Raw genomic sequence first — 13,998 nt, forward strand, 5'->3', positions numbered from 1 at the left:
TAGTTGTTATTGCGATGAATATTACCACAGCCTCAGTGGTCGAATTGACACGACACCCGTACGGTATACGGGAGGTTCCAGGTTCAAACCCTGGCTGGGGTAATATTTTTCGCAATAAAATTTAAAAACTATTTAATTTAGAAATTACATCAACTGACCAAAACCCATGGTCAAAATTAATAATGTCTCGATGATTGATCCGAAAAAGTGCTGTGTGAATCCGACAAACCAAGTTGGCTCACAGTTTTTCAATGTTCATATCGAAAAGACGTTATATATTGCCAGTCACGGTCGATTTAAATTACTTTAATTGTTATTCTATATACTGGCGAAAAAAATTTATTATTATATATTTTTTATTCATTTATTGTTACAACTTTTTACTTATTAGATAAGGAGGCCCACACTTGGGGGACGTCACCGTCAACATCTATAATATCAAAGTCAATATTTCCTCGGCCGCTCTCTTCCTCGTCATCATTTTCATTGCCGTCCTTATTATTGCAATCGTCGTGGTCAAAGTGCGCAGCATCGCGGTTAATGCTTCTAATCCTTGCGGCATACAACCGGATGTGGTTGCGCGCTTTTCGCAACAGGGAGACAATAAGTCCTCTGCGTCAAAAATATATATTATCAATAAATATTATCCATAAATACATAGCGTTATTTAAGAAAAATATAATTTAACGTTTGTACACTTACAATCGATCCTGCATATGTGCGTCCTCGTCGACGCAAACTGTCAAATGGAGACAAGGCGGCGTTCTTTGAACGATGTTAAAGAGTCGATCCTGCAACTGCAGGATCGCTTGGTGGAACTCGTCCGTAGCCGTAGCTACATGAGTTACGTGAGTTTGCATTTCGTCACATATCGCGCAAAGTTCGTTCCTTTATCCATTATATGTCTCAGTAGTATACAATAGGTCGCGTAAAAAATACGGGTAAACTACACCCAAGTCTAGCCGCGAGCTCTTTATATACCGAGAAAGTGCAACAAAGGGGAGGATATTGCGGTAAAAAAATATACTAAGAATAGCATTTTTTGCGTCGAGGAAAAAATGCATCGAGGAAAATAATGCATTTTTATCAAACCGACTCATCCACCGGAATCGTCGACGCAATTTTTTCCACCCGAGACCCCCCGCTCTAGCCACGACTTCTTTATATCGAAAAAAGTGCAACAAAAGAAGGATATTGTGGTACAAATATAATAATATTTTATCCGCGCCGAGAAAGCGCGACAAAGAGAGGATATCGCGGTAAAAAAAAATGTAACAAAAACAGCGTTTTTGCGTCGAAGAAAAATACATCGAGGAAAATAATGCATTTTTATCAGGCCGACTCATCCGCCGGAATCTTCGACGCATTTTTTTTCCCGCCCGAGACCCCGCCGCCACTTATCCGCGTTATCGCTAACGAGCGTCCTCGCGTAAACGTTCGCATCCGGAGCGCTCGTCGAGATCGCGCTCAAACCGCAACGCGCCGTCATCGCAGTTCCGCCGTCTCTCTCGCTCTCGACGATGTGGCTCGCGCGCGTAATCGCGTTAACCGCGTGCTTTATCGCCGCGAGGTGCATCAATCCCACAATTACGGACGAAAATTACGCGCTCACGTTCGATTACCTGCAGAAATACGGATATCTGTCCAAAGACGTAGACGCGGTTCCGGCTCAGAGACGAAACGACGTTCTTCGCAAAGCCTTCGAGGATTTTCAGAATTACTAAGATTTACCCGGCGACGGAACGCCCAACAACGAAACGGTTTCCAAGATATCCTGAAGCACGGAACGAAAGCGAGCCTATCCAAATGGCCGAAGACGCAACTTACGTGGCATTTTCACTTAGCCGACGAGACCGAGCTGAGCACGGCGCGGGACGCGTTCGACCTGTAGTCGCAGCATTCGGCATTGACGTTCGAACGCTCCGAAACGCCGAATGCCGACATTATAATATCTTGGCGACGCCTACGTCACTATAACACGAATACCAAGGTAAACGGAGCAATTTGCTCGGACAAATTCGACGGTTCCGGCAACGTGCTCGCCTACGCGTCTCTTCCGACGGACCAAGCGGAGTTCGTCTCCGAGGTGCACGTCGACGGGGACGAGCCGTGGCACATTTACGTCAATAAACATCCCGCGGATAAGTTCTCCCTGCATTACACGCTGACGCACGAGATCGACCACTCTCTCGGATTGGTGCACAACAGGCGCATCGGTGATGTTCGCGATACAGCCGGACCAGCAGTATCCGGTAAAGCTTGACCAAAACGACATCGCCGACATTCAACGTTTGTACGGTGAAAAAAGTACGAACGAGTTCCCGCGTCGGACGCCGGCGCCGCCGCCGCCGCCGCCATCGCCGGACCTGTGCAGCCTCGATCGCGTGAACGGGATATTGATTTTGGAAAACCAAATGTACATCTCGTACAAGCGTTACGTTTGGTCGATCAATCTGGACGGTAGGACGTACAACGGACCTTTAGCCTTTCGAATCACATGAGCTTTCTTCACGATAATTACACGCGCGTGACCGCCGCCTATCAATCCCCGTCCGGCGATCTCGTGGTGTCCGTAGATAATTTGGTATACTTGGTTCAATATCCGGAATTTAGTCTGCGGCCAGGTTGGCCGAAGACCTTGCAAGAACTCGGATTTCCCGAAAACACGTTGATCAACGGAGCGGTGAACACCCACAGAGGACGTTCCTTCGTGGTGTTCAACGGTAACTCGGTGGGCGAGATAGATGAATGCGACAAGGACAAGAGAGTCGCCAAATTTACGCCCTTCGAGGCGACGTTTCCCGGAATACCGACCGGCGTGACGTCAATCTTCCGCTACGTCGACGGCAATCTGTACTTCACCACTCGGGCGCAGTTCTACAAATTCAACAAATTTACGAGGACCGTCTCGTTGGCCGGTAAATTCGATCTGCGGATACTAAATATCGTCTGCCCTAGGGCCGAACTGTTGCAGCAATTGCGCGATCTCCTCGATCGAATCGTACGCCTCAACGATAACTCATTAACGTCAGCGGCGAGCGATTATTCGGACGATGACGACACCGGCGTTCGGCTCTCCGATCTCCGCATCCGCCGAAGGAAGTAGAGGACCGCGCAAATTTCCCACACCACGCCACGCGCGACATAAGTCAAATCTTTCCTACTTATACCGATGTGTCCCCCCCCCAAGGCATCAGTGTCGCATCGTCGGCCGAATACGACGCGTCGGAAAAAAATCAGAAACGAACGGTTACCGCAGCGCGTAGCGCGAAATGTTCTCGACGTTGGCCGATCGACCCGCGCCGACGGGTATTTCCCCTCCGGAAACGGCGGATTCGGAGGCGAACGACAACGGCAATAAAATACGAAAGATCAGTTTGATGGATGATCGTCATTATCGTCCTCATCGCCAGGAGTCGCGTCGCAGCTCTCATCCTCCCACCGACGCGCCCGTCGAGGACGATCGTCATTGTCGTCGTCATCGTCAGGAGTCTTGTTCCAGCTCTCGCCCTCCCACCGACTTGCCCGTCGAGGTGCCCGCGGTGCGCGTCCTGACGACGCGCTATTTGCTGACGACGACTGGCTACAAGTACATAGCCATAGTTATCACGATCAAGTCACCATGGTACAGCACAAACACCACGCCTTCGTACGTGGATATCGCCCTGGAAGACAAACAAGTCAGGGAGGTCTTCCTGACGCTCGACATGTGGAAAGAGCTGGTCGAGCGCAAACGCGACATATTGTCGTGCATGGAACGCGGTCTCTCCGACGGAACTCGCCCCCCCTCGCCGATGTCGATCGAAGGGATGACGCTGCGATTCGAAATGATCAACAACACGCCGATCCTACGTATGGAGCTACCCAACCTGGCTCGCGTGGCGATGGTGCTCAAAACCCTGCTCACGCTGTACGATCTCCAATTTTGCGTCGATCGCGTCGTCCGGGCGCTGAGCGCGGCGACCGAGAAGGTCGACGCGAAGTATTCGCGCTATCGGGAGATAGCCGCCCACGCGAACAAAACGGGTACCTCAAACTGGGATACTGAAGAGCGATTTCTTCGATCCTGACAACATCGTCGACTGCGAGATCGCCGCGCTCTGTTTCCGATCCTAATAATAATGTCGCGTCTACAAATATATATATTCATACGAGCAAAACAATGTAAACGCGCGTGTATTTTTTTTTCTAAATAAAATAAACTACGTATCTTATCTGTGCGCTCTCCCTTTCTTTTTTCCCCCTTTTTCCCAGATCCGTATACCTATCTCCGCGCGACCGCGTTTACCCCCGATGTCGCGGCGATCGCGTCATCCGCGACACGGATCGAAACGACCTTCGAACCGAGAATAAAACAACAACGAAGAAAGGCGATCGAGACCCGCGAAACAAACGACCTTGAACGCATTTTTTTTTCGGAACGTTGAGAGGAGCGACCTCGAACGAGTTCGAATGAGTTCGGGCAAGTCCGGACGCACCCGGACGCGCGCGAGCGAAAAAAATTAGCGCGCGATTTTCCAAAACGGTCGGTAACGGCACAAGCGCCCCCCTCGGAACGCCCGCGTCCCCGCGCCGAGCCCCGTTGGCGGTTTTGCGGCGCGATATTCCCTATTTACTCGCCTAGGAAATTTACTCCCAACAAGGTCCCCACAAATACCAGTAAACAGCCGTCCCCCCGCGTCGCGCTCCCCCCCTCGCCTAGCAAATCGCCTAGGGACTTTTCCCCCCGCGTAGCCCCCCCTCCGATGACCCTTAACACCGTCCCTCGACCCCCTCGCCCACCGCTTACGGCGTTCCCCCCGCGGCAGCGAGGCACCCCCCGACCCCGCTAACCGCAAGCGAGATGTCTGAGTGTAGAAGTGGAGGTTATCCCCTTACTCTCTTTGCTTGAAAAATTGAAACACATATAATATAAAGAGCAGTTTATGCAGGATCATTTTTAGTTACACATCGAAGCTTTAGGGCATCACTTTAGAGCATCATAAAGAAAAAAGAAGTGACATAAGTATTGATTACTTAAGCTTTGTTTTCCACATCATGCTAGTTCAAAGAAAGTATTGCAAATGTCTATTTTGCACGGTACATCCAGATTCAAATTAACATTTATTAATACTGTAGTATCTCTTCTGCTTTGTTGGGTTGGTGTCGCGCGTATCCTAAATACCATAACACGCTGGCTACGTGCGCACATGTACCCACAGTTCTTGCACCTGATTTACAGGTGCAGTAATAACCTAATATCACTTCCCTCTCATCATCTACGTCGTCTTCATCTCTCATATTGTAAGCTATAAATATTTGATGTTTCGTTGCATTACCAGACTTTATAAGGGTGCGAGTGTTTTCACGGTTTCGTAATGCAACACGCACGCACGCACGCACGCACGCACGCACATGGGACCAGCCCCCTACCACGTCCATGTCGTTGGTTCTGGGTTATGCCAAGAGTAGGGATATAGTACTCGCGCAGACCATAATTTTTCATGTTTGACTGGCTGTAGCTCAAAAACTGTTCATTATTTAGCTTTGTGCCCATTACATTTTTTGTTCAGTATGTTATAAGCCACAACATATTAAAAAATTACGCGATTTCATTGGAATCCAATTTCCTATATAATTAGTGCGGGGTCCTTTGGTATCATATCCTGCATAATATCATATGGTGCTGCTATTGTTGCCGATCGAAGTGCACATGTAAACGCGACATTCAATACTAGGTCACAGAGCTCCGTCACTTATTGGCTATGAAATATTTAAGTATATTGTTTGGTTTTGGTTTGCTGGTTGTGGGCCAGGAACAAGTGACTTCTCTTCTCTCAATGGACAGAGTCTTGAAAATTGTAGTGGGTGATAATTGCATCGGCGATAAAGGACTTAGGCCGGTATTTATAGTCTTTAAGATCATCTTAAGTAATGTCTTAAGACGTTAATACGGCTCTGTGATTGGTTCATAACATCTTAAGATTGAACTTAAGACGGTCTTAAATAACTATGAATACTGGCCTTAGTCTCAGACCAGCCATTTTGTTACTCTGTGATTTTCGAGGACCTCTCAGCCACACTTCTAGAAAATAACAGAAGCTATTAGAATAAGAGCAGATTTTCGTAATTTTTAAATGAGAATATTTACCACATTAGATCGTTTATAGGTAAGGCCACGACACTCTCGCCACGAACGGCATACCCCCCGCCGTGTATCCTGGCGCCGGCGGCGGCGCGTATGCTGACGACGGCGCGTATACCGGCGGCAGCGGCCATGGCGCGTATGCTGGCGGCGGCGGTGTGTATGCTGGCAGCGAGTATACTCCGCCGGCGTACCTTATGTTTCTCCGCTGCTTCTGCAGCGCTCGACGCACCGCTTAATTTGCGATCTGTAAAAAAAAATGTATATGTATAGGGTGAATCATTTTAATCGACGCAGGCAAATATTTTGAAAAATGTGGAAGATACAGAAAAATGTTTCAGACAAAAGTTGTATGTCTAAGAGGGACACATGATTCGGATATGTTGTAGCCGGACGGAAGATCGACATTAACCACACGCCCTCGAGATCATTAATTATCACGGTCGCCACTCGATTTTAACCTAGGCCTATCGAGAAAGATACTGATGAATGACCAACCTTTCGCTGACTTTGCTAATTCCCCTCTCTACGACTCTGTTTCAGCTCCCATCTGTCTCCGGATCGACCCGCTGGACCTGTTGGACCTCTCCGCTCAAGGGACTTCCTTCGCTTCTGCTGGACAGCACCGCTTGGCTGGGCCTCAGCCTCTGTGCGTGTTTGTCGATGGAGGATTTCGGGCGGCCGACAGGCGAGATAACGATTGGGATAGGTAAGTCTTTGCAGGTTGTCTCAATCGAATAATCGTCACACGTGTGTTTTCGTAACAAGAATTGAATTATAATTTATTTTCCTTTTGTTCGTTAGTTACGTTACATGGACTTCGCGGAATAACGCCCCGTTAAGCGGGATCGTTCTCGTTCTCGCTCGCTGTTAGCGCACGCGTTGAGACCAAATTGTCTATCTTACGCCGATGCTCCTGACTACAGAAAGCCAACACTATACGCCGGATAATTCTAAGTGAGACGAGTGCTCCGATGCGAGAACCGTTCGCATCGAGAGCCGAGAGACGAATTCCTCGATTCCCCGGCTCGGCTGGCCTACCTCGATCGGGTGGGGATCGCCCCACTTGTCGCTATCGCCGGACACCTGTGCTTACAAACGGCAGCTGTGTCAATAGCCTCGTGAATGGTCTTATTGTTTCGCGCGCAAACACCTTTTGTTCACGGCCGAACATCTGGCCAACATCTGTATTTATTCGCTACGCAGTAGCGCAAATACTTCCGCATTCCGCGCGCTTTCACTTTTCGCGCAAACATGTTTACGCTCGACGAATCGAATCTTGGAACGATCCAGAAGATTCTACATGTTTCCGCTCGTTACGATTCCCTATGCTAGGTTCTATCGCGGGTTCGTCCTCGCGGTGACGCTACGCCTCCACCTCGCGTTGCCGCCCTTGCCGCGCCGCGCTCGGAACCCATCGGTAATTGATGGATCGACTACGCGGCGTTTTCGCATTACGCTCTTACTTCGATAATCCGATTCTGCCTACGGTCGGCTATTTCTTTTCGCCGTGCTCGGATCGCATCGAAACTCGCTGGATACATTACCCGTCAATTCCGCCTCGCGTTGCTACGTCGATAATCCGATCCTGCCTACGGTCGGCTATTTCGCTTTACCGCGCTCGGATCGCATCGAAACTCGCTGGATACATCATCCGGCAATTCCGCTTCGCGTTTCCGCGTCGATGATCCGATCTGCCTACGGTCGGCTATTTCGCTTTACCGCGCTCGGATCGCAGCGAAACTCGCTAAATGGATTACGTTGGATCTACGCGTCATGCTGCTGCATCGGTGAGCCGATTTCGTCGTCGGTTGGCGCTTTCGCCCTACCGCGCTCGGAACTCATAACTCGCTGAGCGGAATACTCGGTATCCATGCATCGCGCTCCTAGGTTGCTAAGCCGCTCCCGTTATCGGTCGGCTAATTCGCACTCCCGCGCTTGAAACTCATCGCAATTTGCTGAGTGGAATACGCGGCGTCTATGCAGCGCGCTCCTAAGTTGCTGAACCGGTCCCGTGGTTGGTTCGCAAGTTCGCGTTATCACGCTCGGAACTCATCGCAACACGCTGAGTGAAACACGCGGCGTTTATGCATCGCGCTCCTAAGCTGCTGGGCCAGTCCCGTGGTTGGTTCGCAAGTTCGCGCTATCGCGCTCTGAACTCATCGCAACACGCTGAGTAAAACACGCGGCGTTTATACATCGCGCTCCTAAGCTGCTGAGCCAGTCCCGTGGTCGGTTTGCCCGTTCGCGGTATCGCGCTCGGTACTCATCATAACCCGCTGAGTATAGTCCGCGGCGTTTGTGCATCATTTTCCTAAGCTACTGCCCCGGTCTCGTGGTCGGTACGCCGATTCGCGCTATCGCGCTTGGAACTCATCGCAACGCGCTACCGTAGCCTCGTGCTCGATCCCCTATCTCCGCAGAATCCGTTATTACCGAATAGGGAACTCAACCTTTGTTTGCTGTCGCGCGATGCGTCCTCATTCTCATGCATTCGCGTATGCGGTTACTAATCGTAACGGAAAATCAAACTAAACTGAACCTTAGTTGGCCGGATCGCCCCTTAGCCCCTTTCACGGCTGTCGCTAAATTAATCGTACTTATCGGGGTTTCAATCTACTTATATCTAAAGGATAACGCTCGCGTCTAGTTTTATTCTGACGAAGTCATCGCGTTTTTCTTTATTTCACACTGTTCGCGAAATCGCTGATTAATCCCGGCGATGGAAGCGGGATGAGAAGGACACACGTGGAAGGTGTTAACTAAATATTCACTTTATTTTTGTGTAACTCAGATCACAGTCTGAGCCGTCTTTAATGCGTCTTTAATGCGTCGAAATTGATACAATCTGACCTGAGAATCGATGAGCGGTGTATAAAATGAGATGTGTATATAGTCCGTGTAAATGAGAGGCAATTATATTAAGTGCCGTCCTCTTCGATGAATCGCCCGTGAGCCGGTGAGACACGTGGCGGTCGGCACTCGCGCACATGTGAGCCTGAGTCGTCGTGTTGATGTACCCGAATAGAGCTGGATGAGCGGTCGCTTTACATGTTAATGCAGTATCTCGGCAGCTGTTGTAATCACTGCGGTGGGCACTTCAATGTGTAGTCACAATCAAAAATGCACAGAGCACACGTCGTGCGTCTAATCACTGCGCGGCCATTTTTCCGACTCCGAATCTCGCGAGGAAGACGTTGGCGATGAGCGCGCCCGTGCGTGCGCAAGCTGCCGCGGTGATCGGGAGTCGATACCCGATCGATGCTGCCATCTGATCGGACGGCGCAACGTTAACGGAATCTCGAACACACACATATATATATCGTTATCTAGTACATATCGGATAATCTATATACATTGGTGGAGTTCTTGGTCTCCACTCCGGATCGCTAAGCGCTTTGCGCTTATTCGCTTGACGTAGCGTTGGGCGTCGCTTCGGCTCCCGACGTCCTCCGCGTTTGGTAAGCGGCCTCCTGGCCGCTCGTCCCGGGCTGTTCGCCATGCGACCGTCTGCCGGCCGATCCGGATCGTTGGCGTTCCAGCTGGACTATGGGCCGCTTCGCCGGCACCGGCCTGGTTGCCCATATGCCTTTACCGAGGTGATACGCATCGGTCAGCGCCGCCCCGGTCCTCGGCGAGATCGTAATGCCCCTGGTCGCGCTCAATGGGTCGCGGTCATCGGACGGCTGCAATGTCATATTATAGATGTCGTTTTCAAGAAATTTTGAAAGCGACTAATGGAACTTGATTTTTTCCTTGAGTTAAAAGTTGTACATCTCGTCGAATTGATTCGTATTGTTTGCAAAAATAAAAAGTAAGGAATTTGAATTATAAATACTTAACAAAATATTATGTCACAATACTGTAACTTTCAAGCCTTATAACTCGAAAAGTACTTAATGAAAAAATACTTAATTATAGTGTTTTGGAAAGCTCTCGACATAGGCTATAAGAATATGCAATAAAAAATAGGGGGTTCCATTTAAGAAACTGAAGGTGTCCTTGACCTGTCCTTAACAATGCCACCCAAGGTCAAATCAATGACACCATCTTATGTTCCCCTCAAAACCATACAATTTTTGTCTGGAACGTTTTTTTCTAAAATGCTTAGTTTTTGAAAAAAAGAGGTGGGCGGGTGGTCTCAGACATCCGGTATATATTGAAAGGGGGTGCGTGTACGTCCCCTCGTTTGCTAAATTGCAAAAGATTTAAAGGATCAGAGGAGGTGTGTTTGCGTCTCCTCAATCCAAATTAAAGCGAAAGAAACTACGTGATATAGCGACTCACCATTCGGTCGGCCGTCGTCTCCTGGAGGGATTCGTCCTCGGATTTGTACTTCTCTAGGTAAGCACAAACAGGCAAAGCAGGCAAAGCAAAAGCAAGCAGGCAGAGCAGGCAAGGCAGAAGCAAGCAGGCAGAGCAGGCAAGGCAGACGCAAGCAAAGTAAGCAAAGATCGTACTCCCGGAGGAGCGAGCACTATAACGGCCTCCGGAGGTTCGAGTGAGCACGTGTAAACGAATCAGGTGTGCACCCCGAGACCTCGTTGCGATGAGTGCTGAGCAAGCCCTGAAACTCGTGTCGCGAGCGAGTACTTGCTCTTCCCTTCCATGACGGTTGCCCTCGTAGGGTGTACGATGGCAGCATCGATTAGTGAGTCGCGGAAATATCGATAATGATCCGAGCGATCTGCCGACGTTTCGCACGAGTCACCGAAAATATGGATTAATCGGTAATGTACCGAGTAAAGAGCACTGGCAGCTCATGGTTAAGTCCAATGGCAAGTACGCGAACTGACTACCGATAATACTAATATGTTTCGGAACGGCAGGGAATTATAAAGTCTGAGGCGAGTAAGTTTTGAATCTCGAAGTTCTGGTAAAATGAGCTTTATTGCGATGTCAGGTACATTGTGAATCGTGCTTCATGATTAACTTTAGTTTATCTTATGCCGGCGCACAAGAACGCCGGACTTCTCAAAAAAGTCTAAAACCAGAGCTTTTGCCTTGCTGCTTGTTTAGATGTTAGTGATTGATTAGGGAGGCCTTCGTTATTGTTAGCGTCTACTTTCTTTCCCGGAGTTGTAGGGGCCCGATCGAAGGGTAACTCCGGGATCACAAGGGAGGGCAGGACCAGCTCGCTGGTCTTTGGTTTGCTGTTCCTCTTCGTTTTCTTCTTCTTTTCAGATTGTGTGCCTACGGTCCTCCAGGCATCCGGCGGTAAGGGCCTTCGTGCCCGAGGGTCCAAGGCGCACCCGGCGCTAGGCTCAGCCCTGGTGGGCGGGTGAGTCTCCTATGCGACTCGGGGAGACTTATCTGCGTCAGAAGCCACCGCGGCTCTGGTGGAGGTTCCGGTTTCTTGGTCTTGGTGGGGAGGGCCTCCGGGCTCGCCTCCTTGGTCGTGGTTGCCCTCTGCTGGAACCTCGGGCAGAGTGGCCCTAGCTACTACCACCATGGATCGAACGTGTCCTGTTCGGCGGGTGGGAGGGGCGGACTCTCCCGGGTTCAACATCAGGTGCTGGTGATCAATGGGACTCATCCCGGTCTGTTTTATTAAGAATAGCGCTAGTTGCGTTAGATTTATCAGTTTTATGTATTCTCGACACAGCGATAGCCAATAGGAGCGATTCCTGGCAATTCGACATAATTTTACAAAGTTTCAGATTGATTTATGATTTTGCGAGGCCAAGAGCCAACGAGAGCGCGAGGCGCTACTTTTTCCGATGAGCGCGACGGATCGACCAATAGGAAGCGAACGTAGCTCCGCGAAGCGAGACAATGTCGTGAAGCGCGTAACTGCATTGTATAACTTCATTTACGTTTATTTTAGTTTATTCCCTGTCGAGACAAGTACGATTAATCGTATTTCATGCAGCGTATTGCATTATTTCTTATTTTTATATACTTACCGTTTGGATACTCACCGACGATGTTCACCAGTCCATTGATTGGGCGAGACGATCCCGCGAAGACCCAATACCTGAAAAAAAAGGAGAATTAATAAAATTTGATTCTAGTAATTATGCTACTTACCTGGTTAAAAAAGGGAACGTCAAAGAGACCATTTTCGGTCACTCGGAAATCGTTCCGAGTGACTTGCCGCGAGTTTGCATATAGTGCAGATTGCGACGGCTGGCATTGGTTGCCGCGTCCGAAGCAAGAGCCCATGTCCGCCGTTGCAACGCCACCGCAGTATCTCAATCGTAGATCGAGCTGAGCCAACGAGATCGGCTCGGCCAATAGGATTAGCGTCACAGGAATCGTGTCGCTCGTCACCAAGCGACGCGATTGGTCGAAGACCTGAAAAGCGCGAGATTGCATCATTTCGCGCGTAAAAGCGAGGCAACGCGCCCGCGCGAGCATTAAAGTGGGGGGCCGAGACCCGTTCTTCCAGGACAGTCTACGTGAGAATATCGAGGCGTGAACACGTTTCGACGGTCGCGCGACAAAACTCGATACCGTTTACTTATCCCGTTATCGCCTACGATAAGTGCGAGTATTTAATGCGTATATCAGCAAGCATTGCGCAGGACAGTTTACGGATTATACTCGAGGCGTTAACATGTTCCGACGGTTACGCGATACAACTCGATTACGTTATTTTTATCCCGTGATCGCCTACGACAAGAGCGATTATTAACCACGCGTTAACGGTAATTAACCGAATATAGCTCGAAACGACGGTACTGAGAGTTCGTTAACGATCGACGCGAGTGAGCGCGCGATAGAACCTGTCCGTGCGTGTACCGAGATACTGTAACTGTGAAATTATTAAACTATTATTTGTTTATAATAAACAAGACTCATTATTCGCGACCCCAGTGAATATCCTCTCCGTATATCCGTGTCACACGTGCGCTTAAACAGGGCGTTGCCAACGGCCTTGAACACGTCTGCGTCGTGGACATCGGCGGCCGCACAGCCGGAAGGAAAGACGGGGTACCGCATAGCAACAGGGTTTCTGTATATTTCCCGGAAAATACAGTGGTGACTGTAATTACGGCCCAAGTAGTAAGTGGCTAATACATTGATTTTAATATCATTTTTCGTTGATCCGGTCACAACCTAACCTTGAAGCCGTGCACTAAGACGGTGCGCGGCCAACTCCTCAGCCACCCCCGGGTTGTAATAACCCGACTGACGCCAGAGGAGATCAGGCGAGCAGAGCAACGGGCGACGCCGCAGCCGCGGCAAAAGATTTTAAGTAACGTAAACGTTTCGAGGACGGAGTTGGGAAAACGTTTTATATTTCCTTTTGATAATAAAGTCATTGAGCCCATCCGTCCGGCGTTGTAGATAATAAGATATGCGACAGCGGTAGCTGGGCAGCGGCCCATTTAGGACATAGGAATTTTCATTTTCGCGATCCACGATTTATTTCTTTTAGTTTTCTCGGCACGAAGTGCCTGGCCCGACCATGGGAGTAATTAGTTTATTTTGATTTTGACAGGTGCGTGGATCCACAGATGCACCAAGACAATGTATGGTCGAGCCACACACAATCTTCAACGCGCGAACACGTAAAACAGGTAACGCGCGCGTCAGGCGAATGAGAGTCGAGATGCCGACTCCTAGTGTCCTCAAAAGGGGATCCTGCGAAAACCAGCGCAATCCGACCGCGCAAACATGGGGTTTGCCGGACATCCGGAAAAATACACGAACGAAGCGCTGTAGCGCCAAACGGCAGAAACTGCCGCCAGAGGAAGGCCTCACCGACCTCTGTAAACTAGCGCGAACACGATCCGATCGCGCGAACCCCAGGTTTGCCGGACACGTCACGAAAAGGCGAGCGCGACGACGCAGCGTCAAAAGGCTGAAACTGCCGCCAGAGGAAGGCTTCACCGACCTCTGGAAACTATCGCGAACGCGATCCGCCC

At 49.7% G+C, this 13,998-nt stretch overlaps 2 protein-coding genes across 2 annotated transcripts; both read left to right on the forward strand.

The window, feature by feature from the left end:
• Window positions 1–2,219: 2,219 nt before the first annotated feature.
• LOC112457972 (matrix metalloproteinase-19-like) lies at window positions 2,220–2,501 on the forward strand. The gene has a single exon (XM_025021318.1). It carries the CDS (start codon window positions 2,220–2,222, stop codon window positions 2,499–2,501), a length of 282 nt encoding a protein of 93 aa, XP_024877086.1.
• LOC112457973 lies at window positions 2,498–3,106 on the forward strand. The gene has a single exon (XM_025021320.1). It carries the CDS (start codon window positions 2,498–2,500, stop codon window positions 3,104–3,106), a length of 609 nt encoding a protein of 202 aa, XP_024877088.1.
• Window positions 3,107–13,998: the final 10,892 nt, after the last annotated feature.

The sequence above is a fragment of the Temnothorax curvispinosus genome, unplaced genomic scaffold (genome assembly GCF_003070985.1).
Source record: "Temnothorax curvispinosus isolate PA1 unplaced genomic scaffold, ASM307098v1 QBEX01008534.1, whole genome shotgun sequence".
NCBI classification, from domain to species: domain Eukaryota; kingdom Metazoa; phylum Arthropoda; class Insecta; order Hymenoptera; family Formicidae; genus Temnothorax; species Temnothorax curvispinosus.